The sequence below is a fragment of the Copadichromis virginalis genome, linkage group LG11 (assembly GCF_057382275.1).
Source record: "Copadichromis virginalis isolate Kocher_CV1m ecotype Utaka linkage group LG11, C_Virginalis_male_GT1.1, whole genome shotgun sequence".
Classification (NCBI taxonomy): domain Eukaryota; kingdom Metazoa; phylum Chordata; class Actinopteri; order Cichliformes; family Cichlidae; genus Copadichromis; species Copadichromis virginalis.
The window spans coordinates 25,980,172-26,004,606 of NC_140628.1; the positions used below are offsets into that span (position 1 = coordinate 25,980,172).

The 24,435-nt window shown below is 42.9% G+C and overlaps 1 protein-coding gene across 3 annotated transcripts; it reads right to left on the reverse strand.

Moving 5' to 3' along the window:
- Positions 1–420: 420 nt before the first annotated feature.
- Positions 421–24,435, reverse strand: chd4b (chromodomain helicase DNA binding protein 4b). Of its 3 annotated transcripts, XR_014922725.1 has the most exons (41): positions 24,161–24,435; positions 23,631–23,853; positions 23,036–23,160; positions 21,560–21,814; positions 21,336–21,451; positions 21,114–21,213; positions 20,813–21,023; positions 20,598–20,719; positions 20,340–20,463; positions 20,008–20,180; positions 19,238–19,483; positions 18,862–19,065; positions 18,550–18,761; positions 16,099–16,230; positions 15,756–15,855; positions 15,447–15,638; positions 14,877–15,077; positions 14,145–14,282; positions 13,857–13,978; positions 13,573–13,746; positions 12,498–12,639; positions 12,164–12,413; positions 11,944–12,068; positions 11,759–11,851; positions 11,522–11,663; positions 10,252–10,421; positions 9,899–10,088; positions 7,998–8,084; positions 7,029–7,120; positions 6,756–6,889; positions 6,245–6,389; positions 5,979–6,135; positions 5,370–5,455; positions 5,040–5,280; positions 4,542–4,589; positions 4,142–4,312; positions 3,941–4,049; positions 2,945–3,077; positions 2,647–2,842; positions 764–1,073; positions 421–666 (listed from the first exon to the last, which is right to left on the reverse strand). XR_014922725.1 is itself a non-coding variant. In XM_085471646.1 (40 exons), the coding sequence occupies exons 2-40, from the start codon at positions 23,692–23,694 to the stop codon at positions 871–873; spliced, it is 5,913 nt and encodes a 1,970-aa protein (XP_085327772.1). In that variant the 5' UTR covers positions 23,695–23,853; positions 24,161–24,435; the 3' UTR covers positions 421–870. The 3 variants fall into 3 exon arrangements, 2 of the variants coding, with proteins under 2 accessions (XP_085327772.1, XP_085327770.1); XM_085471646.1 differs by having other exon boundaries at positions 421–1,073; positions 9,911–10,088; XM_085471644.1 differs by having other exon boundaries at positions 421–1,073.

The window sequence follows — 24,435 nt, forward strand, 5'->3', positions numbered from 1 at the left end:
GGGGAGCTATTGCGAGTTTGTATTACAGGAGACTTCCCATGAAGCAAATCTGTGGTGCAGTTAGGAATGTCAAGGTGCTGTTTGGGTTTGTGAGCACAAAGAGTTGATCCCCGACTGGGTCACCAGTCGGACCAGGCAAGAGTTTGAGAAGGACGGAAGAAGAGGTAACAGATCTGACTGACTGATACAAAAGTGACAGGAACACCCTCTCAGTGTCGAGGCATTCTGCAGTAGAGATGCACGCCACTATGCCCTGTTTAACACACACATGCATACAAGAAAACACACACACCTTCACTCTGCACACACATACAGATGAGGACATTAGAGTTAAATGACTTCTAAAAAAAACATACAAACAAAAATTTCACAATTTCCTAAAGGTGAAAACAAGCACAATAAAATCCCTTGAAGTCTGGAATAATCCAAAAGTTACCACAAAGCACCAGTATACTCCAAACATGCTGCTTTCCCTCCGGTCTAAGCTTCTTCTGCTTCATTATACATATAGTTACACACACATGTTAGATCCTGCTGGAAGGACAGGTCAGTTCAGTGTTCAGGACAGAGGGGTTCAATCTGATTCCCAGTGGAGAAGAAAGACATCTGTATCTAGTCTGCCGCAAAGAAAGAGAACTGATTCTTACATTCGCTTCCGCCCTACATCTACAGTCCCAGTCTTTTCAAAATAAAGTCCAGCAGCACAGCTGATGCTCTTCTGAGTCCGGAGATGGGTTGTGGGTGCAGAGGAAGAAGTACTAACCTGACTGTGCTGTACATGGTGGCTGAGGGGGAAGAATTCTGCTACATGGCGGTGAGGTGTGTGCGACTGGCCTCGTTTGGGGAGTGTGAAATGTGCGATGGGATTGGTCAGCGCGGCACCTGCATCTGCTGTGCGGTCTGTGATTGGTTCTGAGTGGTGACCTCGGGGCCCCGGCTGGCCAATCGGCTGAGGATATTCCTCTCGGACATTTGTAGCCGCACGGCCACGGGGGGTATCCTGGCGATGGTAGCTGGGAGACGGGTGACGTCGGCCTTCATGTCGCTCAGCAGTTCCTCGAGCTGTTTGAGAACTAGAAATGCAGCACAGAAATCGGCATAACAGGGGTGAGCAGCCAAATTTTGGTTTTTGGTTAAAATTAACAGTGTGGCATCCCAAAAAGCAGCAGAGGACAGAAAACGGTAAGGATGGGTTTGTAAAACTTTAACAGGAATCTTCCTGTTAAAAGGGAGTTTTTCCTTCCCACTCTCACCAAAGTGCTTGATCATAGGGGGTCGTATGATTGTTGGGTTTTTCTCCATATGTATTATTGTAGGGTCTACCTTACAATATAAAGCGCCTTGAGGAGACTACTGTTGTGAATTGGCGCTGTATAAATAAAATGGAATTGAACTGAATTAAATATGGAGCACAAGAGTTACGCAGTATCTCTCCTTCAGTACCATTTGTAACATTTCACCAACACTCATAAAATAATGACAAATATAAACCTTACACATTTCCCATATTGAGCTCTGTGTGAAATCAAGCTTGGAGGCAAAAGTGTCTCATCTCGTTCCAGGCCCATTACAGATGCATTGAATCCATAGTTGTGAGTTTAAAAGGCTCTTTTTCCTGAATTTGAGACAGTTTACCTCTAGACACCTTTAAACAGTGTTAATGGACAGTGCTAATTTTTGTTTATGGCGGAAATGTCTGTTTATGTAAAGTGAAACAGAATACTGGTGATGAGTTAAAATATGATGGAATATAATGGAGTTTTTGGACAAATATTTACTAAAGATTGAAATGCATTACCTACACAGCCCTTTTCTCATTCAGAAAACGTACTGTGGTAACTGAAGTAACTGAAGCAGAACTTTTAAAGCATTGAAGAATATCCAATATGTCTGCCTTCAAAAATTTCCAATGCTCACTCCTTTGTTTTTAAACAACGTGTGTAGCTGAAGTTGTCTACTGTCAAACAACTCAAAACACCATGACCCTGACATGTAAAGGCAATTATTCTCATCGTTGTGCTGCAGTTTTTCAAAATAACATAGTCAGAGAATTGAAAAATATAGAAAAGGCATTTCAGAAAAGAGCATCAAAAGCAAAACACAAGAAAAAAAACATTACTTTCACCATTTCATCACCACTGGATTGTGAAAAAAAACAAATTCTTCATCATTCATTCACTATTCGAATGATCTTTAAACATTACTGTTTTCACTAAACTCACATGCTTTATCAGCTCCACAAGGTCTTTTTTTAATAAATATAAAATATGTCACATTATTGTTTCATGCTATTTAATAAAAGTAGTCTTAGTGTTAAACAGCCCCTGGCCCAACGCCGGCACAGAGGGAGAAAACTACTGCTGCTATAACTGAGACACTTTTCATTAGAAGGATAATTACTGTGAGTTCACTGTTGTCTAGGCAGCTGCAATTACGTATGTCATTATGTGCATATACTGTCATTTTGGTGAAGAAGCACCTGCAAGCAGCTGACTCTGCAGTTACTTGGTAAAAGGAAACCATGTGCAGAATAATGTCCCTTGACAGTCCCACTGTTTTAATCACGAGACTTCTCAGTGTTGCAGATATAGATTTTAAGTCAGTGAGAACTTTCGCTTTACTTTTCTGATTTGTAACGTGTCTCACCTTTATGCAGCACTGCATTGGCAGGCTTGTTTCCAGACATTGACTCTTTGCTGAGATGCTGGTGGGACTCGGCGAGACACTCCACCTCACTGAAACGTGTGTTTAGGGCCATGGAGGGGTGAGCCGGGTCCTCTGTCATGTTCAGGTAGGCCGCCCTGCGCAGCTGCTCTTCGATCACGAGCGCCTGCTCGAGTAACTGTACAGGAAACGCAGGTGGACCAGACGTGCTCAGTGAGATATGACACGCAGACAAACATTCACACAGAGAACTCAAAGGATAACCGTGTACTCGTTTCACCTTGAACCTGCGGGCCAGAAACTTGTTCTTGATCTCTAGGAAGTTGCCTCTGCTCATCTCCCCTTTGAAGGGCTCATTGAGGATGGCAAACCTCACGTCGTTCTGCACATCCTGCCACCGAGCGTAGCCGTGTCTGAGAGACGCCAAAGTCAAGAATAACAACACAGGTGTGTCTGGATGGTCAATGCCATTTAGAACAGAGTAACAATTTGGGTGGAAAGACTTTAAACATGCATCACTGTCCTTCATTCAATTAATAGCAGAGCTATTTCCAGAAGATGAACGCCTCAAATCACACACTGGTTTCTGGACATCACCATGTAAGCTTTTTTTTGTTTTTTTTTGTTTTTTTTAGACATAAGTGACTATAGTTGGACAATCCAGTGAAAGAAATCTATGCTAACTGTATGATCAAATAGAATAGTAGCACAGGTAAGTCATTTTATTTGTCAGATAATTTAACTAAAATGCTCCAAAAGGCATTAACAGCACAAACATGGAGAAGTCCAGTTCAGTTAAAGTTAGCTATCAGCTACAGAGTCTACACTGGCACACTTGTCATTTTAAGCAACTAAGCTCCTACATTTAAACCAAAAGAAAGCATTATGTGTTTCTGTAGCAGGCTGCAACTATGTAGCTCTAAAGACACTGACCAATTTTTGGCACTTGTGTATTGATTTTTCAGCTCTAGAGGCTGCTACTGGTCGAAACCACTCAAACCACTTCATAGAATTGATATCGAGATAAATCCAGGCACATCTTAATGGATCAATATTAGCTAAATCCTCTCTTTATTCAATTCTGTGGTCAGCCTGAAACGGCCTGCTGCTTAATGACAGCTGTGCTCTAATGTGATCAGTTCACTGAGTGTGAAATTTACAGTCTGTAAATGTGAAATGATATTTGGTCACCCTGTTTATAAACCTGCAACAACTTTATGCACCTATGAAGACTGAAGAACAGTGTGTTAAAGATATTGTCCGTCTGAAAGGATACTGTATGATGCCAGCAAGCAGCCAGTAGTCATGGCGGCGGTGCCAAATCTCAAAGGTCTTCTTGGTGACGGTAGCTGCTCTCTCCTCATTCTGCCACAGAGAGTGAAGCTCTGGAAAGCAAGACAGGAAGGTCAAAACAGGCAGAAACGAAACAGAAGAAAAGAGAAGAGAAAGAAGTGTGAACGGCTGCATGTGTGTCCACCTGTGAATCCTCCGTCAGCGATGTTGAACATGAACCTCTGCTTGGTGGCTTTCTTCTTCTCTTCACTGACATTAACCACAGGTGCAGCTGTTCCTCCGTCTTTGGCGTTCTCTCCATTCTGCAGTTTGCCAGACTCGTCTGGTTTCACACTGTCCTTCTCCTCTTTTTGTTCTAAAAAAGAAAAAAATTCAAATTAAACATCTTAAAGCTGTGTGAACAAAATCCATGTGTAATAAAGGGCCCAGAATTCATCAGCTGAGGAGTTGAAATCTTGTATAGTATACATTTTAATGCGCAGCTCAAGCTTAAAAGGTCAAAAATAGCAGAGAAGGTTTGTTCCAGTGCTGTCATCTGTGCTTCAAATGTAAGACAGAGTGTAGGTGTTTGACTCAGAGCTAACCTTTTTTCTCCTCTGCAGCTTCCATTTTCTCATCTTTGCCTTCGTCAGCTAAAAGAAGAGAAATAAAGTTAAAGACTGAGAAGGTGAGAAAGAAACCAGAGAATACTGTACGTGGTTTAAGACAAGATAAGATGATATAAGATGGGGAAATTCACGTTATTACAGCTGCAAAACCAAGAGAGCAGGAAAAGTTAGATTCAGCATTACCTTTAACAATATATGTGTGCATATGGTTGTACCCACATATACACACACATATACATACGTAGGTGTATGTGTGTATGTATGTATATATGTATATATATATATATATATATATATATATATATATATATATATATATATATATATATATATATCCTGTACTGTCCCTTTAAATGTGAGTAAGCAGGACTTTCAAGAGAAAACCAGAATAAAAATGGATATTTTGCAGACTAAAAGGCCTTAAAAGCTTTTTGTACTGTTAAAAACAGATGTTACAATCATCGTGTGCCTCACCTCTAGACCTGCCCTCCACTAAATCAGTCTTGCTCTCTGAACCTTCACCCTTGATGTCGGCAGAAGCGTCCTTCTCCACAGACTTCTCCTCTTTCTCTTTGCTCAGGTCTTCAGCTTCTTTCTCTTTCCCTTCAACTCCATCTGTCTCCTTCTCTCTGTCCTCCTTCTCTGCAGCAGAGTCTGCTTCCTCTTTCTTGTCCAGAACGGGGGATTTTTCAGACTCATCTGGGATTTCAATAATCTAGGCAAGAGATGGACAAAATAAAAGGAGATATATCTTCAAACTGTGCAATAGCTGAAGTGAAAGCAGAAGTTGAGAGCAGAATTTACCTCTGGATCATCTGCCTTCTTAGCAGCTTTGCCATCCTCTCCCTCCTTCTTCGTGTCTTCCTTGTCCTCTGACTTAGACAAATCCTCTGAAAACAGAAAGCACATGATATTACAGATATGGGGGGAGTGCTTTAATCTGTTATGTATACAACTAATTAGGATTCCTATTTAACATTTAATCTTAACAAGTGTGTGTTTCTTGGCCTATAACTTATTCATTGTAGTCTTTCCAAATGCATCCACAAGAGGGAGCAAATCTGGAAAATCTCTGGGAGTCAAAACAAACCTGATTGAATAATTACTTCTGAGGGCAAAACACGAAAATATCTCTTACACATCAAACAGTTATTTCAGGGTTAGTTGAGTCTTAAACATAGAATTCACATTACATCTGGTTCAAAACTAAGGTGAAGTATGTGGTGATGAGGTTACAGCTCAGAGGAAATGACAATGCGTTTCATCGTCACGAGTGTCCCCTTCTTACAACATGTAGTCAGAGTGTCAGAAACCGAGTCTAATTATAATGCATGCATCGTGTACTGAGTCTAAAAAAATGTTAACATTTGTTTAAAAAGCTCAGTAGTGAGTGCAAATAGTGTGTGTGTTTACCCGGCACAGGAGTGTTGGGCTGTGTGTCTGCAGGAGTCCCTGTGGAAGGAGTCTTTGGGTCTTCTCCTGCAGCCAAAGCTGCGGCTCTTTTGTTTTCCTCCAACTCGGCCATCCAGGGCATCGACCACTGACCATTCACATGTTCAAACTCCTGCACCTGTTAAACAACATGTGACTCAATGATTAAGAGTTTGGATAATTTAGACCACATTCTCAAGCAGGGCGACACTATTTTTACCATTTCTACTGGAGCTGTTGAACCGTACCTTTTTCCGTATGAGTGACATCACACCGATGCGAGTGAGCACGTGCTGTCTTGACAGACCCTCCCGAGGGACGCCGTCAGCAAACGTCTCGGCTCCGTCGGCCCCCGGCTCACAAAGGTGACGCATGAACAGAGACACATAGGCCCTGCAAAGAAAGCATGACATACTGAATAAATTTGAGCCAGGTGTATTTTATATTGCAGAGAGACAACATGCTAATTAAGCTGAATGTAACTATCCTGCTAGTATTTAGTACTAAGAGACTTCACGTTCTAATGGCTCAGTTACCAGTTTTAACAATAATTACTTTAGACAGTTGGCCAATTTATAAAACTGTCATTAACGGAACAGCTTAAACCTTTAACTGTGTAGACAAGTTTACAAATTTGAGCAGATGATTGATACTAAAAATTAGGTTCATAACAAAAAAAAAAAAAAAAAGCACTTTACCTTGATATTAGACTGCACCCATAACAGTAGGAAAATTATAAAAAACACCCATCAGACTCACTTGAATTCTTTCTCTGACTTTCCTCGTAGGTCTCTGACCAGCCACTGGTTAGTAAAGGCATCTTGGGGAGGCATCCCATAACGCATCACTGCATTTAAGAAAGCCTTCCTCTGCCGTGCGTTGAATCCCAGCACCTGACAGGTAAGAGGTCAAAATGTAAAAGAAAAGCTTAATAGAAAGACAACAGAAAGATGTGACTCCTCCACCACTGTGCAGTTAATTTTTTTCCCTTGCACATTCACTCTTGTCTCGTGGAAGGAACCAAAAACTCACCTCGATGTTCCCACCAACCCTGGCCAACAGTGGGGGTAGAGGCTTGTCCCGGTCGTTCCTCAGCCCTTTGCGGTTTGGCCTGCGGGCATTGGCTATGAGCAAAGAAGCACGGTTAGTTAGTCTGTCTGAAGGCCTGAAAGTCAGCGCCAACTCCACCGAAGCCATGAGGACGAAAAGTTGAACAGTAAATTTTGCATGATGCATGATCGTGTGTGCACTTATCATCCTAAACTTTCCACTTACGGCTCATTGGCTCACTCTGATCCTGCTGAAGCTGGCCCTCTCTCCACACTTTACAATAAACGTTTCTTGAAGCGCAACGCTTTCAGAAAATTTACTACTGAAAGCAATCTGGCAGTACACATCATTTAATAAAACTCCAGTTACAGTAAGAAAAATACAACTGGTATATAAATGCACACCTTATAGCACCTTTTAATTGGAAAATAAATTTTTTACAACATGTTTATTAACGGATACAAATTTAATAAATAAAAGTGAACAGTTATATAAACAATTAATATAAACACAAACAATTTAATCTGCAAAGCAGATTAAAGGACTGGGAAACCATTGATCTTAATTTTCTTTCCCTGTTTCCTTCTCTTATGCTTTTTCCTTTCCTTTTTCTTTCTGCCTTGCTTTGCCTCTCTACGCTCAACGCAGATGATGCAGTCACATTTCCTTTTTCGGCAGTTGTTGTTGAGGTTGTCGAGGAGGATATCATAGCTCTCGTCTGAATCTGAATAAACATCTGCGGGGGTGTTGGAAGGATGTTAGTGAATTATGTATCTCAGATGTGGAAAGACTTCTTATCATCGGTTAATAATCTGAACAGGAACCTCCGCCTCCATGTCAGCTTGTTATGATCAATAACTTCACTCAACTCCATCTTTATGACTAATGCCAAACTCCTCAGAGCACAGACGTCCCAGTGTGAAAGATCTCCAACGGTTGTAACCAACTTACCTTCAGTCCGTTCATCAAAGTCCTCATCGCCCTCCTCTGAGGCCACCGAGTAATCGGACTGGTTATCAGACTGATCCTCCTGCCAGTCTAAAGAGACCACAGAGAAATGATGAGATGAGCGAGGAGAAAATACCAAAAAGGACAAAACTCTTCCCCACCAGGTCTGAATCTAACTGATCAACAACGAGATAAAAGTACACATACGAGTACACAATAAAAGTAACTCCTTTCAGAGGTTTAATCACAGGTTAGTAAGAGTTCAACCAGTAGGGGGAGTTACCGTTTTAAAACTGCATTTGAACTACTAGATTACTGCCACTGATTAGCTTTGACTGCTGCAATAAACAAAAAGAAAAGATCCTTCACTGATGTTGTTAATGTTTACACAGCTATATGCAAGTGAAAAGCCTACTGTGGCTCTAACAGCTTTGGGTTTTGGTTTATTTGGGGGCTGAGACAGGAAAAAAAACAGATCATTAAAACAAAACTAGTTCAACTGCTTCTGTGTTTTGCAGTTTGAGGTTTGTTTCTTCAGAATTGTCACTCTCCCAAAATAAGGTCTTAAAATGTGAAGCAGAAGGGTTCGGGAGAGGACTGTAGCTTTGGTGATTTTATCAACAAATCCTAATACACGTTCATGTTATTGCTTTTCCTGGACCTCCAAAATCTACATGAATAGTATGGACTTTTTTTATATATATAATTAATATTAAAACTTAACATATTTGAACAGAACCTTGTTGAAAGCTGCACTTATTACAATTGCCATGGCTTGTTGTTTCCAGCTAATAATGTCCCTGTCTGTCATATATGATCTCTGACAATGGAGTTCACTGAATGGAATAATGTTTGAGAGCAAATAAGCACTGAATGAATGGAATACAGGCAACTGATAATTGATTTCCTCCTCTTATTAATGTTTGCATGTTTTTCTGCAAGTTTCAAGATGTAAAACTATAACATCAAGATTTTGCAGACCTGAGTCATGTGCATGATCTCCCCTTCCCCCTCTATGTCTACACTGCGTTTACACTCAGAAAAAAAGAAAAGAGGTCAGTTCAAAACCAGTGGAGGCCTGTTTTTCCCCACACAGGAAATTAATGATAAAGGTTGCAGAAAAAAGTTGACCCTATGAGCAGAATCTCCCTTCGATAGACTGCACTCCATCTCTCTTCTTATGAGAGCTGGGACAGGCTCCAGTCCAACTCCCAGGACCCTGCGGTTAAATTGGTCGGATGGATGAGGAGAATAAAAAGCAAACAGTCCGTGACAGATGCATTTTCTCATGTCTGTGCAATCAGACATCATACAGACTACACTCAGGAGCTGGCAGGTTAATCTCCACTTAATGGGCGATCACACACAGCTCAGCTGAGTGACGTCTAAGAAATGTTTATCAGCACATGAGTGAAAATGGCTGTTGTGTTGTTTGCTGTGCCCTATCGCACGCTCTGCCTGTGCATCCAGCCCAATCTGCTGCTGCCCCCTACTGTTTTAATGCTAAACCAACGGCTGTACTGCAATAATATTCCCTTTGTGCCATTTTCTAGTCTGAGCAAATTACATCTAGAAAAGGGGCCTTAACTACCTACAATGTGAGTCCGTCTATCCGCCTATTTTGTGTGAACGTATCTCCTAAAGGAAGGCGACACATTTCTGGCTTAGTGAGAGGCCTTATCCTTCTGAAAAAATCGATTTTAAACTGGTCTAAACATTTAAAAATAACATCAACTACCACATTTCTACACCCGAGCACAAACTAAAACAAAACTTCATGCCATAATCTCACTGTCGCTGCTACTATATTACCACCACATCAACACCACACAAACACAAATCCACCACTGGTACTGCACTCCACACACGCACAAGAAGAGGTTGCATTATATATTGTTCTGTACCCTGTCTTATACCTCGGTCCTCCTGGGAGCCATCATTGTAGTTGACTGGCTTTCGAGTTCTTTTGCCTTTGCCCAAATTGCGGGCGAGATCCTCCTGCTGTTGCTCGTAGTGGTGCCGAAGCAGCTTCTCCCAGTAGTCTGGATCAACACTTTCCTCCTGCTTGATCACCTCCCTTTCCACCTCCTCCTCCTTTAAAACATTTTTTTTAATACAGTGCACATAAAGACTGTTTGTTCGTGCGTAGACTTGGAGTTTGACTACTAAAGATGCTCTAAAAATGACAAAAAACTAAAGCCCGATAGGTAAAGTGATATGCTCATATACGCACATTGTAGCCATGCTAATACTGTACCTCATCATCTTCATCTTTCACCACATACTGTGCCACTTTGAACGAGCTGAGGTATTCGTTCATGCTCTGGAGCTCAGTGTCGTCTGTGGCATCCTGGTTCCTGTCAAGCAAACGGTCAATTGCCTGATCATCGTAGTGGATCACACTGCTGTCATCCTCCTTGTTGTCCCCTGAAAGTAGAATAAGTGGAAAAAGAAGGAAGGATAGGAGGAAGAGAAATTTGAATTTAATGCTCAAAACATCTCTGGCATCCCAGTGGAGAAGTCATAATTCCACCTCTTTCTCTTTGCTTTTACACACAATGCAACTAGTGATGCGCAGAACCAGTCGACTGGATAATTAACCAATAAAACTTTGCTGCTTTCACTACTCTGCACCAGGGATAGTTGTTTAAACTAGTCATTCATATTTTTTTGTATAAGCCAATCAACCCCACTCCCCACCCCCATCTCTGACAGGAAGTTTTAAACAAGTACTGTGGAAAATAACAGATAAGAGACCTGCAAACCAGCAAAGTTCTGCACTATCTTGATCTAGAAAATGAAACAGCTGTGAGCTGAAGAGTAAACTGACATATAACCACTCAACTGGAGCAATGCATAAACCACATTCTGCAGTGTGGACGCTATGGCCTAATTTAGATTTCTGTGGTGAATCTCTGTAGATTCTATGACTTAACCTACGCAAGTGGCCAATATTGATGCTGGTATATATGCTTGTGTGTGGAGTATTATGTGACAGTTACCTGTGGTCATGTCTCGGCTTCTTATATGCGGTGCCAGCTGGCAGAACTAAATAAAATGCTGTGACTTTTTCCCCTCCTCAGTCCTTGCTCTGTGTTGTGTCTGGTTTTTTTTCAAGGGCAAACATATTTAACTTTTTCCACTTCTTTGCACATTCCCATTACGTCTAATCGGATAGTTTCAGCAATCCTCCAGGAATTTGCTGACATTTGTTAGTCCTTTTATCGATCCTATGATTATTATTCCTATTGAGGGGCTCATTGTTATTCTCTCACTGATCAATTTCAAAGCTGCAGTGAAAACATAGCTGTAGATGCACAGGAGTACTGAACAGGTACATCACATCAGGTGACTCTGTAGGCTTTCAGATGACTTTGCAGATACAACATAACTATAGGATAGATTAACCAGACATACAGAGAAAGAGGCTCCCAGTGCTAAAATTAATATCAGCCCCACTCACCAAACTAAGCGGACAGTGTGTGTGTGTGTGTGCGCCATCTGTCAGAGGCTCAACACTGACTCACCATCTCCAATTTCATCTTTAAACAGTTCTTCAGTTCCAAACTTGAGGATGTCATCAAGCTCCTGCTTGGACATGGAGCCCATCTTAGATCCGAGGCCGGGTCGCACCACCAGGTGGGTGAGCATCATCTTCTTCTTTGCCACCTGGTGGAAGCAAGAAGGTGGAGGTCAAGCTACCAGTCAATATGTGATCATTGCAATTCAACACATTTGCTAAAGTGGTGTTAATTTTCACAGACCTGTGTTATCCTCTCCTCCACAGACGCTTTGGTAACAAAGCGATAAATCATCACTTTCCTGTTCTGGCCAATACGATGAGCTCTGCTGAAGGCCTGTGAAGCACACATGAAACACAGCATAATCACCCCTCAAAATAAACGCTCACACTGGCGCAGATGTGAGGTTAGTCATGTGGTTTGCATACCTGGATGTCATTGTGGGGATTCCAGTCGGAGTCATAGATAATAACAGTATCAGCAGAAGCGAGGTTAATGCCCAAACCACCAGCTCTGGTAGAGAGGAGGAAGGCAAACTGCTGAGCACCAGGAGCTGTTGGAAAGAGGAGCAAAATTAAAATTAGAAAAACAGACATGAACTCTGCTGTCCTGAGAGGCAAAACTGACAAATAGCTAAACACGCCTCACCATTAAAGCGATCAATGGCCTCCTGTCTCAAGTTGCCAGTGACTCCTCCATCAATCCTCTCATATTTGTAACCCTCGTTCTCCAGGAAGTCCTCTAGCAAGTCGAGCATTTTAGTCATCTGGGAGAAAACCAAAACCCTGTGGCCTCCTTCTTTCAGCCGTCTCATCATCTTCTGGAGCAGCATCAGTTTCCCTGAAGACTTGGTCAGGGCAGTGCCTTCATACATGCCATTTGGAAGTTTTGGCGCTTCCTGAAATTAAGGAAGTGATGTCTTAAACAAGTTTAAAAGAAACACGAAAAAACTAAATTAAACTAAATGTATAAAAAAACATACATTGGCAGCTGCTGGAAAGAGGTAGGGGTGGTTACAGCACTTTTTGAGGTCCATCACAACATTGAGCAGAGATACTTGATTTCCTCCTCCACGAGTGTTCAGGGCCTCAAAGTTACGTGTTAAAATGAACTTGTAGTATTTCCTGAAGTACAAAAAGAGAAGTAAAAGAAGCGTGAAAAAATAGACTGCAAAGATAAAACAAAGGAAAACATGAGCAGGATTAAAGCTTCAAGGGTGACATGTTATGCTCATGTTGCTGCAAATGGTTCTATATGAAGTTTGTATTATTCACAGTTGAAAATAATATTCATCTATCTTATACTGGGCATTGCTGCAAGCCCTCATTTTAACCTCTACATGAAACAAACAGTTTAAGCTTCCCTCCGAACCACCTTCTGACTGACTGCCGCTTGCAAACAGAAGACAGTTATGAATGTCGAGTTGAGCTTAGTGCCTAAGAGGAGACCATCTTATGATGTGTTCAAATCAAAAACCAAGCCTGTTGCACAATTCCATACAAGGTTTTATGCAAAGACTATGGATTGTTTCCACATTGCAAAGAATACATGTTACTGTCAATCTAATTGCAGCTATCAGTAGTATTTATTACATTTACTCCTTCTCCTCCAACTCATAGCAAATATTTGTGGGTTTCCAAAACCATCAGACAGAATCTGTGACCAGCACAAGGGGAAACTTTGCTTTGTCTTTTCTTTGACCACAACATTAGGAATATCCCCTTTCACTGTCGACAGCAGAAAAACTGTCTGAGCTGTTTGAAGTCTGAGCTTCAGGCTCACAGGTATAACTCTGCCATACTCTGGGCACATTATTTGAAACTATGGCATGTTTAATTCAATTAATTTTAATTTTATTTATATACTGCCAAATTAACAACTGTCACCTCAAGGTGCTTTATATTGTAAGGTAAAGACCCTACAACAATACAGAGAAAACTCCAACAATCAATGAGCCTTTATGAGCAAGCACTTGGCGACAGTGGGAAAGAAAAACTTCCTTTTTTCATTTTTCCAAACATATATTTGCAGCTACTGCAAAGTTTTTTATTGCTTACTTTTGCATGGAGCTCAGCTCCACTCGAACAATGAGCTCGGTCTTTGAAGGCATGTGTTTAAATACATCAGCCTTCAGCCTCCTGAGCATGTGTGGTCCCAGCATGTCATGGAGCTTCTTGATCTGGTCCTCTTTTGCGATGTCCGCAAACTCTTCCAGAAACCCTTCGAGATTACTGCATGAAAAAAAAAAATTAAAAAGCCACATGAATCACAGTGGATGTCATCACTGTATCTGCAGTACAGCTACATCTGCTGTAGCCCTGCGCTGTGTGCAGGTACTGACTTGAATCTCTCTGGGGTTAAAAAGTTCAGCAAATGGAAGAGCTCCTCCAGGTTGTTCTGAAGTGGAGTGCCTGTAAGCAGCAGCTTGTGTTGCAGCGGGTAGTTGTTCAACACTCTGAAGAACTGAGAGAAAGACAGAAAACATACAGTACAAACCTGGGCACTGGAGCCAAGAAAATTACACCACTAAACTGTTATGTCCAGCATTGTGTGTCCAGTGATGAAGGGTCACCAACATACTTTGGTTTTTGTAAAAGAAAAAGAAAAGAAAAAAAGCCTTTGTTGTTACCTTGGACTGGTTGTTCTTCAGTCTGTGTGCCTCATCTACAACCAGACATGCCCATTCAATGGAGCCCAGCACAGCCTGGTCAATGGTGATCAATTCATAGGATGTCAGCAGAACATGGAACTTGACTGGTGAGTCTTTCTGTAATATGCAGAAAAAAGTGCTTTTTAGTTAAGCTGCAAAACTGGGAAATAAGTGGAAACGATTACAAATATTACAGCTGCAAGTGCTGCAACTAAAGCTGGCTCTGACTGGCTGATCCCAGAATGCCTACAATGCCCACAATGCCTTCCGAATCATTAAAACTCACCTCTTTTCATTGGCTTTTAGAAAGGTTTAATTTATTTGTTTTATATATTTTTATTTTATTTTTATCAGCGAGGTGTTATTACGAAATTGTGTTCTATTGTATTTTTATCTGTATTTACTGTACAGCACTTTGGTCAGCCTTGGTTGTTTTTAAATGTGCTCTATAAATAAACTTGACTTGACTTGACATGTGACAACCCCCTTGGCTTTTGTACTTGCACTTCGCTGTTCCACTTGAACAATGTATTGTTGTTGCAGTTAGCAATTAACCTATCGTTCACTCAAAAGGCGTGATGGGTGCTTCGACTTACGAAAAGTTTCGACTTACGAAAGACCCTCGGGAACGAATTAATTTCATAAGTCGGGGTTCCACTGTACTTCAAAGCCACTACACTCTGAAATAGCAGTTTGTTTTTTTTTACTTACCTTCATCTTGGACGCCTTTTTTCCTCCTCTGATGGCGTTTCCCTCAAAGGAGAACTCATTCTCTCTAATAACAGCCCTGCTGTCTTTATCCCCTATATAGGTGACCACATACATGTCAGGAGCCCACATCTCAAACTCCCTCTCCCAGTTAATGATGGTGGACAGAGGAGCGCTGACAAGGAAGGGGCCTTTGGAGTGACCCTGTACCAATGGAGAACAGAGTTAGAATACATTAACATGCAAAGATGATTCATAATTTAATATCAGATAAATTACACAACTGCATTTGTCTTGCCCTGCCTTTAGGATCGAGCTCCTTACTTGGAATTCATCCCCTTTAATGGGCAGAGTTACTGTGTGTCACATGTCTGCAACCCCAACCACTAACACTGACTGACAGGGGAGGGCAGACTGGACAAAACAGCGTCAGTTAGCATATACAAGTCTTACTAAAGATAAAATAGTACAGCATTAGCCTTATAAATCAAATATTATCAGGTACTGTGTTGTACTTTTAACTGTTAAAACAAGCTTAATGCATTCATATTTATAAAATAAACAGCCCCTTACCTCCTTGTACAATGAGTAGAGGAAGACAGCTGTCTGAACGGTCTTGCCCAAACCCATCTCGTCAGCCAGGATTGTGTCAGTGGCTTGAGCCCAAGAAAACCTGAGCCAGTTCAAACCTTCCAGCTGGTAGGGATGCAGAGTTCCTCCTGTGCTGTCCAGATAGTCAGGCTGACGGTCAAACTTGATGGTGGGCTGGAAAGGAAAAAATAAAATTGCTGACCCGATCTGAGGAGCGAGCTTTTACACGGTCATCAATAATCCATCAGAATAAAGCAATTTAAGAAAAAGGTTGTATTTTGGTGCACATACATCTACAACTGGATTAGCAGGCGGTCGCTCTGCCTTCTTCACTTTGACTGTCTTTTTCAGCTTCTTGCCAGGTCTGCCTTCCTCACCCATCATCAACTCTCTGATACACAGAGTAGGAAAAAAAAAAGGTAAGACTGACTAATTTATTCACTGTTTTTTAATGTAAACAGGAAAAAAAAGACATCAAACTGCCACAAATATCTCTATATGGCACCTAATTTACGTCCTAGAAAAGGAGTAGAATTAATTTTACAATTATTTGATCTTACCCTACTTTAAGATATCAACAGTCCTTGCACAACCTGAGCAAACAGCTTCTGACACTTAGTACACTACTGCATACCTGTGATTCCAGTAAGTCTGTTTGTAGGGGTCATACTCTGGAATGTCCATGTCTTCACTCTCCCAGGTGGACTGATCATATGGCAGATCTCTCCACTTGATCAGGTAATGCACATTATTCTTTTTATCAACACTATCAGGATAAAACAGACAGAAGATATTCTGTTGTGATAAAATGGTATACCTAAATGCTTCTGTTAAAGTGTTTCTTTTACAAGGTGACATTATAAGACACTGGCTTCAAGATACTTCAATATGTGGAATCGATCCCTCTCATTCACTCTTCCTCTTATATTTCCTCTTACTACTCCAAACTTGGATACTTTGTCACCCTAACCCTTTATTGACAAAATAACCACAAAGAAACAACCAAACACCTAGTGACAAACATTCAGCATTACTCCTGCACAAGCATAAGCAACTGTGCACTGTGAATCGACACTGTGCACTGTGTTGTCATTGTGGTTTGTTATCACAAGTAGACAAAGGCCGTACACAGCATGAGAAAAAACAAATGAGAAAGGCATTGTGTTCTACTCTGAGTCCATGTTATGCATGCACATACAGTGGGGCAAAAAAGTATTTAGTCAGCCACCGATTGTGCAAGTTCCCCCACTTAAAATGATGACAGAGGTCAGTAATTTGCACCAGAGGTACACTTCAACTGTGAGAGACAGAATGTGAAAAAAAAAAATCCATGAATCCACATGGTAGGATTTGTAAAGAATTTATTCGTAAATCAGGGTGGAAAATAAGTATTTGGTCAATAACAAAAATACAACTCAATACTTTGTAACATAACCTTTGTTGGCAATAACAGAGGTCAAACGTTTACTATAGGTCTTTACCAGGTTTGCACACACAGTAGCTGGTATTTTGGCCCATTCCTCCATGCAGATCTTCTCGAGAGCAGTGATGTTTTGGGGCTGTCGCCGAGCAACACGGACTTTCAACTCCCGCCACAGATTTTCTATGGGGTTGAGGTCTGGAGACTGGCTAGGCCACTCCAGGACTTTCAAATGCTTCTTACGGAGCCACTCCTTTGTTGCCCGGGCGGTGTGTTTTGGATCATTGTCATGTTGGAAGACCCAGCCTCATTTCATCTTCAAGGTTCTCACTGATGGAAGGAGGTTTTGGCTCAAAATCTCACGATACATGGCCCCATTCATTCTGTCCTTAACACGGATCAGTCGTCCTGTCCCCTTGGCAGAAAAACAGCCCCATAGCATGATGTTTCCACCCCCATGCTTCACAGTAGGTATGGTGTTCTTGGGATGCAACTCAGTATTCTTCTTCCTCCAAACACGACGAGTTGAGTTTATACCAAAAAGTTCTACTTTGGTTTCATCTGACCACATGACATTCTCCCAATCCTCTGCTGTATCATCCATGTGCTCTCTGGCAAACTTCAGACAGGCCTGGACATGCACTGGCTTCAGCAGCGGAACACGTCTGGCACTGCGGGATTTGATTCCCTGCCGTTGTAGTGTGTTACTGATGGTGACCTTTGTTACTTTGGTCCCAGCTCTCTGCAGGTCATTCACCAGGTCCCCCCGTGTGGTTCTGGGATCTTTGCTCACCGTTCTCATGATCATTTTGACCCCACGGGATGAGATCTTGCGTGGAGCCCCAGATCGAGGGAGATTATCAGTGGTCTTGTATGTCTTCCATTTTCTGATGATTGCTCCCACAGTTGATTTTTTCACACCAAGCTGCTTGCCTATTGTAGATTCACTCTTCCCAGTCTGGTGCAGGTCTACAATACTTTTCCTGGTGTCCTTCGAAAGCTCTTTGGTCTTGGCCATGGCGGAGTTTGGAGTCTGACTGTTTGAGGCTGTGGACAGGTGTCTTTTATACAGATGATGAGTTCAAACAGGTGCCATTCATACAGGTAACGAGTGGGGGACAGAAAAGCTTCTTACAGAAGACGTTACAGGTCTGTGAGAGCCAGAGATTTTCCTTGTTTGAGGTGACCAAATACTTATTTTCCACCCTGATTTACGAATAAATTCTTTACAAATCCTACCATGTGGATTCATGGATTTTTTTTTCACATTCTGTCTCTCACAGTTGAAGTGTACCTCTGGTGCAAATTACTGACCTCTGTCATCATTTTAAGTGGGGGAACTTGCACAATCGGTGGCTGACTAAATACTTTTTTGCCCCACTGTATAGCACGAGAGCGGCTGTCGTCTTCACCTTATGTGCACAGTGATGCTGTATTTATAGAATAATGTTCATTAAACATTAATGTTTTACTTTGAACTGAACTCCTTCCTGACACTCCACACACACAAAGCATACAGAATACAAATGATATGCATGCATTAAAACAGCAATGCTAATTCAGTTTGAGGTCTCCACTCAGCAAACTGTATTTACTTTGTTAACTTACTTTTATTGTTTCTTGCTTCGAAACCTGCTTAGTGTTCTTGTTTCATTTGTATCCTACCTGTGGTTAAGGACGCGGTGGATCATCAGCCACTCCATCTTAACTCCATAGCGGCTAAACTCCTCCTCCATGTGGACAAAGAGTGGATCTTTGTTCTTCCTCTTCGTGCTTTTGTCATCGTCACCCTCGCCTCCAAAGTCAGCAGGCGGCGGTTCATCCATGTCAGTCTTCCTTTGGTAGTTGCGGAACATCACTTGGCAGTTCAGCTCCAACTGGGCGAGAGTAAACAAGGGGGTGTCATGTGCTGAGTATGTTACAAAAAGGAAAAAATAAAACCTCATTCTCATCTACAGGTGGATGCAATGGTAGTACCTGTAGCTCCTGCACCCAGGAGCAGTGCCAGTACGACATGTTGCACCACTTGACAAAGAACTCCCTCTCTCTACGGCCTGCCAGAGGTGGTGGGTCAGGAGCATCAGCAGGCAGATCAGCAGGCCGGGGTACGGGCATAGGGGCTGGTGCTTCTCCCCAGCGCCATGTTAAAACCTTCTGCACTTTTCCCTTCATCGGTGGACACTGTGAGAAAGTGTGGATGGCAGAGGAAATTGTTATCTAAAATGCTGCAGGGTAAACTTATGCACATCAAGAGAAAAGGCTCTTTATCTCCAGTGCAACTTGGAATTTGTAATCCACATGCACGCCCACGTGAGCACGCGCAGTCTCGTATGCACCAGTGCTCAGTGCTCACCTTGCAGCGGGGGCAGATCCATTCTCCATTGGGGATCTCGGGGAGAGGAGGGTTGAGGCAGTGGATGTGGTAGGAGGAGGGGCAGGTGTCACAGCAAAGCAGCTCTCCCCCGTCCTTACACACACGGCAGAACTCAATGTGGTGGTCGTCTTCCTCCTCCATCCCTTCATCCCTCCTGTCGTCATCGTCCTCACCTTCGGCCTCGGACAGATCATCCCTGGCTTCCCACTGGATTCCCTCCTTCTCCTGGTGGCAGAATTACAGACAGAAGGAGGAGGTGTGCACGCGGGGGAAGAGGAAGGGGGGTTGGGGGGTGAGGGCAGACAGGCAGGGAAGGTATGCGGAACGAAGTGAAAGAAAAAAAGGGAGGGGTGTGTGTATGCGTGGGGGGGATTGAAGAGCGCCGAGGGGTGGGGAGGGAGGGTGGTGTGCATTGCGTGCGTGTGGAGCAGTCAGAGGAAGGGAGGGAGGCAGGCAGGGGAGGGCCGAGAAGAGGAAATGGAGGATGGGTGAGATGTGTGGTGGGGAGCAGGAGAGGATTGACGGGAACATGAGCAAAATGGTTGTTGGGGTGGGGGGAGAAAGGGACAAAGAGAAATGGAGAACACTACAGTCAACCCTGCTGCCAGTGCAACTTCCACACAAAATATTTTAACATCCATGTTTCATGCAATTTTTGCCCTCCTGATTCAAACTTTGAAAATCAGGCGCATTTGCTCTAACAGTCTGCCGTGCACATCTCTCAGAGGATTCAGGGTTCCAGTACTCACACAGTGCGGGCAGCTCCACTTGCCCTCAGGTGCCTTCTCCATGTCAGGGTCCAGACAGACCATGTGATAAGCCCTCGGACAGGTGTCACACAAAATGATCTCTCCTCCCTGCTGACACACCTCACAGTAATCCTGGTGGTCTGTCTCATAGCCGTCACCATCTTCTGTCTCGACTGAGAAAAGACAGAAAAGTAGCAGGAAAAAATAGGTATCAGCCTTCACTTCAGCCTTGACTTTGCTCTTGTTAAACAAGCCACCTACATTACACACATTTCTTTTCTTCATGGAAATGCTGATATAATATCACACTTTTATTTCAGTATGTTTCCAACCTTTTTTCTTTTTCTTTGCACTTTTGGGCTTCTTCTTAGGACGACTGCTGCGGCTGGAGCCATCTGACACTGAGAAGCTCCCATCATCAAAGTCGCTGTCAACATCAGGTTCGTCCTCATCGCTCTAATGAAGTCAACAAGCGAAGGGAAAAGATTGATATGAGTACCTTGTTTCATTTCATCACATCATCAGTATTTGGATCCCAGTGATTAAATATGCAGAAATAAAGTCACTGTGTGCCAATTTTAATAACTCACAGAGGAGCGCTTCCTCTTGCTGTTGAGGCCTCCAAGTTTAATTTTGAGTGGAGCCACCTTCTTAGGTTTTGGTTTCGGTGGAGGCTTAGATGTGGGCTTCGACCTCCTACGAGCATTGGGACCTCAAGAGAAGAGAAGATATAAATTTATTTAAAACAGCCAAAATCTTAATTCTGTATACACTTCATAAAGTCATAAACTCTGTCCTATTTTACCTTTGCCCTCTTTGGTCTTGGCCTTGCGGAGAGGAGGTGCTGGGGCTGCTGGGGGTGCAGTAGGCGCTGGAGCAGCAGCAGGAGTTGAAACAGGTGGAGTCAATGTAGCAGGAGCGGTATCTGCCCCGCTCTCTGTCCCTGCCACCACCATGTTCTCCACAGCTGTCGCCACATTGGCAGCTGCCAGGGCTGCATTAGCAGTGGCACAACCCTGCGGGGACACAAAAGCACACAGTGAGAACCTCTGCTCTCTAGAAGTGTATAGTATAACAGAAGAACAAAAGGCCTCAATATTTAATACCTTCAGAGGGTTGTTTGTACTGAATTCACGCCACTTGGCCATCATTAAAGTCATCATCTTGGACACAGCAATTTTGGGGTTCTTAGCTGCAATTAATGGCCTAAAAACACAAAGTGGGCAAAACTTTTATACTGTTACATAAATATTTATGCACAAATCTGTAGTCACAGAGTAGATGCAGACTTTACTGTCAAAGCCTAATAATGATGAGGGTGTCTTCACCTGACAAACTGACTGAAGGCCTTGTAGTTGGTGAGGGAGCTGTAGTCTTCCTGAGTAAAGACGTGGTCAATGTCTTTCATACCCCAGGCTTCCAGCAGCTGGGTGGAGCTTTTCGGCTGAGGTGGGAGGAGAGAGTCGAAAAGGACAACGAGGAAGGTTAATGTCACACGTCAGCCCTGCAGTAAGTAAACAAAGTCTGCATGAGGGCCTGAATTAAACTCTACCTGGCAATCATCATCATCGTCCTCATCATCTTCTGGCTCTGGTTCTTTACGTTTGCTCTTTGAGCTGGACGAGCCTCCTTTCTCTGCCGCCGCACCTCCCTTCTTCTTGTCTTTGGCGGAGCTGGACCGTTTCTTCTTTTTCCTCCCTGGTGCATAATCACTTCCTTCACTCTCTGACCGCATACCTCCCTCATCAGCATCCCTCTCTGCTGCCTCCACTCCAAGCAGGTGCTCTGGGGAGCTGACTGGCAACTCCTGTAAGATAAAGAACCACACTGCTGGGTTTTATGTATAACACAGAAATTAGACGCTAAAATTACATCTTTCTTTGTCTTGTTTCTTGTAAAGGTCCTGGCACTCTATTAGGCTTGGGGAATGAAAAGACACTGGGCTGTCATTCACAGCGCTGCTATGGTCAACATATGACTCATCACTAATTTCAGAAGAAGCAAAAACAGTCAGTTGCTTCATCTATTGTTCAGTTGACACAGAACGGGTCTTTTTATTTATTTTTCAGCAAAAATGCTAAATATTTCCTGATTTTAATATTTGTTTTCCCCGTTTTATGTGAGTGGTAATTAAATATATATTGTAGACAATGTGTTTTAAATGCACTGACCTGGCCTATGGAAAATTATACATTTGCTAGTAATTGGTTCATTATACATTAATTGATTTGACCTCTTCTTCGTTCAGCTGCTCTCTTTAAGGGCCACTACAGTGGATCACCTGCCTCCATCTCACCCTATCCCTCCCTATTACCCTCCTCTGTCACAACAAACCCTCCTTTACTGCATCCATGAATCTTCTCTGAGGTCTTACTCTTTTTCTCCTGCCTGCCATCTCCATCTTTAACATCCTTTTCCCAATACATTCACTATCCCTCCTCTGCACTTATCCTAACCATTTCAGCCTTGCCTCTCTTACTCTGTCTCCACAACTGCTTAAATTTATAATAAAAGTGCTACACCCTTATTTCAGGGTATTTGGGTCTTGGTTTCCCATCTCATGAAATCACTGTTTGCAACACATCCACCTATAGTTAAGTTGATTTTGTTTAGATTTTTACTTGTTCAGCTCCTGTATGTTAATTAATTTTCCTATTAAAACTTAAATCCTTTCTTTGAGTGCCTTATTTAGCTATTTTGTTTTCCATATTGCATTTTACCAAGCGATTATACTTTACTACTTTATTTAAACCTAGGCTGCACTTTCCTATTGAATCTTGTCAACTTTTTCCAAATAAAATCGACACTATTTTGTATTAAATACACCCTACATCCATGCAGGTTTTTTCACAACTTCGCAGAAAGAATTACTTTTGGTTGTTTTATGCATGTGCAGTAAAATCAAGAGCAGAACAGCATCTGTTGTGCTGACAGAAATGTTTACAGAGACAAATCTGTCACAATCTTTAAAAAAATGAAAAGAAAAGAGGATTCCCTCAGTCACAGGCTTAAACTTTGTGCAACTCACCTCTCGGATCGGTCTCTGCCGCTTGCTGCTCCTATTCTCTCGGCTGCTCTTCTTGGCTTTCTTCTTCTTCTTGGACTTTGGTACCTCTTCTACGTCAGACACAGCATCCTCCGGCTCGTCCTCATCTGCCGGCGACACGCTTTCATTAGAGACACAGTGCATGCACACGCACACACACACACACACGGACAGGAGCACCACCGCTGCAGGCCGAAGGGAGAAAACAGGAGACCGCGCACTGGCACGACTGGCACACGTCCGTGCACGCACGCAGACACACACAAGGCGAAAGCCACAAAAGCGCAGGTTGAAACTTGTCCGTTTTCTGTGTTTGAAACTTTGACAGCTCACGCCCACGCTCGCGGAGGGACCCGCGAAAGAAGAAGGGGGCCGAAGAGGAAAAGGAGAAACTCTAAACACTTGCTTGCCAAGTTAGCTAACTAATCTATCATGGCGAGTGACGGACGGCCCGGGCAGACTACTCACGGCTAGCTGAAGCTAACATTAGCATCGCGTTGAAGGCGAGCTCAAGTTACGGAGATGGACCTTCTTCTTCGGAGGCTAAAAAAAATAAATAAATAACAGGCGAGCTTACCGTGAATTAGTGAGTGCTCGTCCGCGGTCCCAAAGTCTTCCCTCTCATCCTCGCTGCACGACATTTTCCCCTGCGTTTTAATTTTATTTCTTGCTGGTCGAATTAATCCCTCCTAAACCTTGCTCCTCGGTCGGCGAGGGAGGAGGGAAAATGACGTGGGACTGGTGGAGAATGAACCGGGGGTGTCCAGGAAGGGAGGGGGTAGTGGTGGTGGTGGTGGGTGCTGGAGAGAAAAATATATATAATAATAATAGCAATAAATGGCATCGGAGGGTAGCTAAGCCTTGCCCGTTTCCTATTATTTACACAGCATCTAATTGTCCACCTGCCTGCTCAAACAAGTTGGATAACTTCATTATCTGTGACATTTATCGGCTGTTGATTTCCAGGTATATTTTTACAATGAACTTCAGCGTGGCATCCGTGGTCACTTCAAATGCACACCGTGAAATCGGACTGTTGAGTTAAAGCGTTGTATGAGAGCAAAGTTGAAGCATTACGAAGCCAATCTCCTAACATTAGAAACTTACAGTAGTGTGCTTGTAGTCCCGGCTCGAGGTGTGCTCTCCCCCCCTCCCCTCTTCCTCTCTCTCTGTCGGTGCGAGAATTGCCACAAATCAGCCTGTTTGTGTGGCAAGGTTCATTCATTAAGCCCGACTAAACGGGTGATGAGGGAAATTCAAAAAACGAGCCGTCAACGACCCCAAAACACGCTGCTCCGTCCCCCTCTTCGCTCTCTCCCCAGCCCTTACAGGCAGCGCTTAGCTAACATCCTCACAAACACACAAAGGGGGCAGACATCCCA

Excerpts from the sequence above, each read along its gene's own strand:
- chd4b (XM_085471644.1), bottom strand. The coding sequence starts at position 23,694 with ATGTCGTGCAGCGAGGATGAGAGGGAAGACTTTGGGACCGCGGACGAG. Across the intron at positions 12,640-13,572 it reads GAGCTGAGCTCCATGCAAAA|GAAATACTACAAGTTCATTT; the intron begins GTAAGCAATAAA and ends TTTGTACTTCAG. Across the intron at positions 5,281-5,369 it reads AGAAGGCAGATGATCCAGAG|ATTATTGAAATCCCAGATGA; the intron begins GTAAATTCTGCT and ends TCTCTTGCCTAG.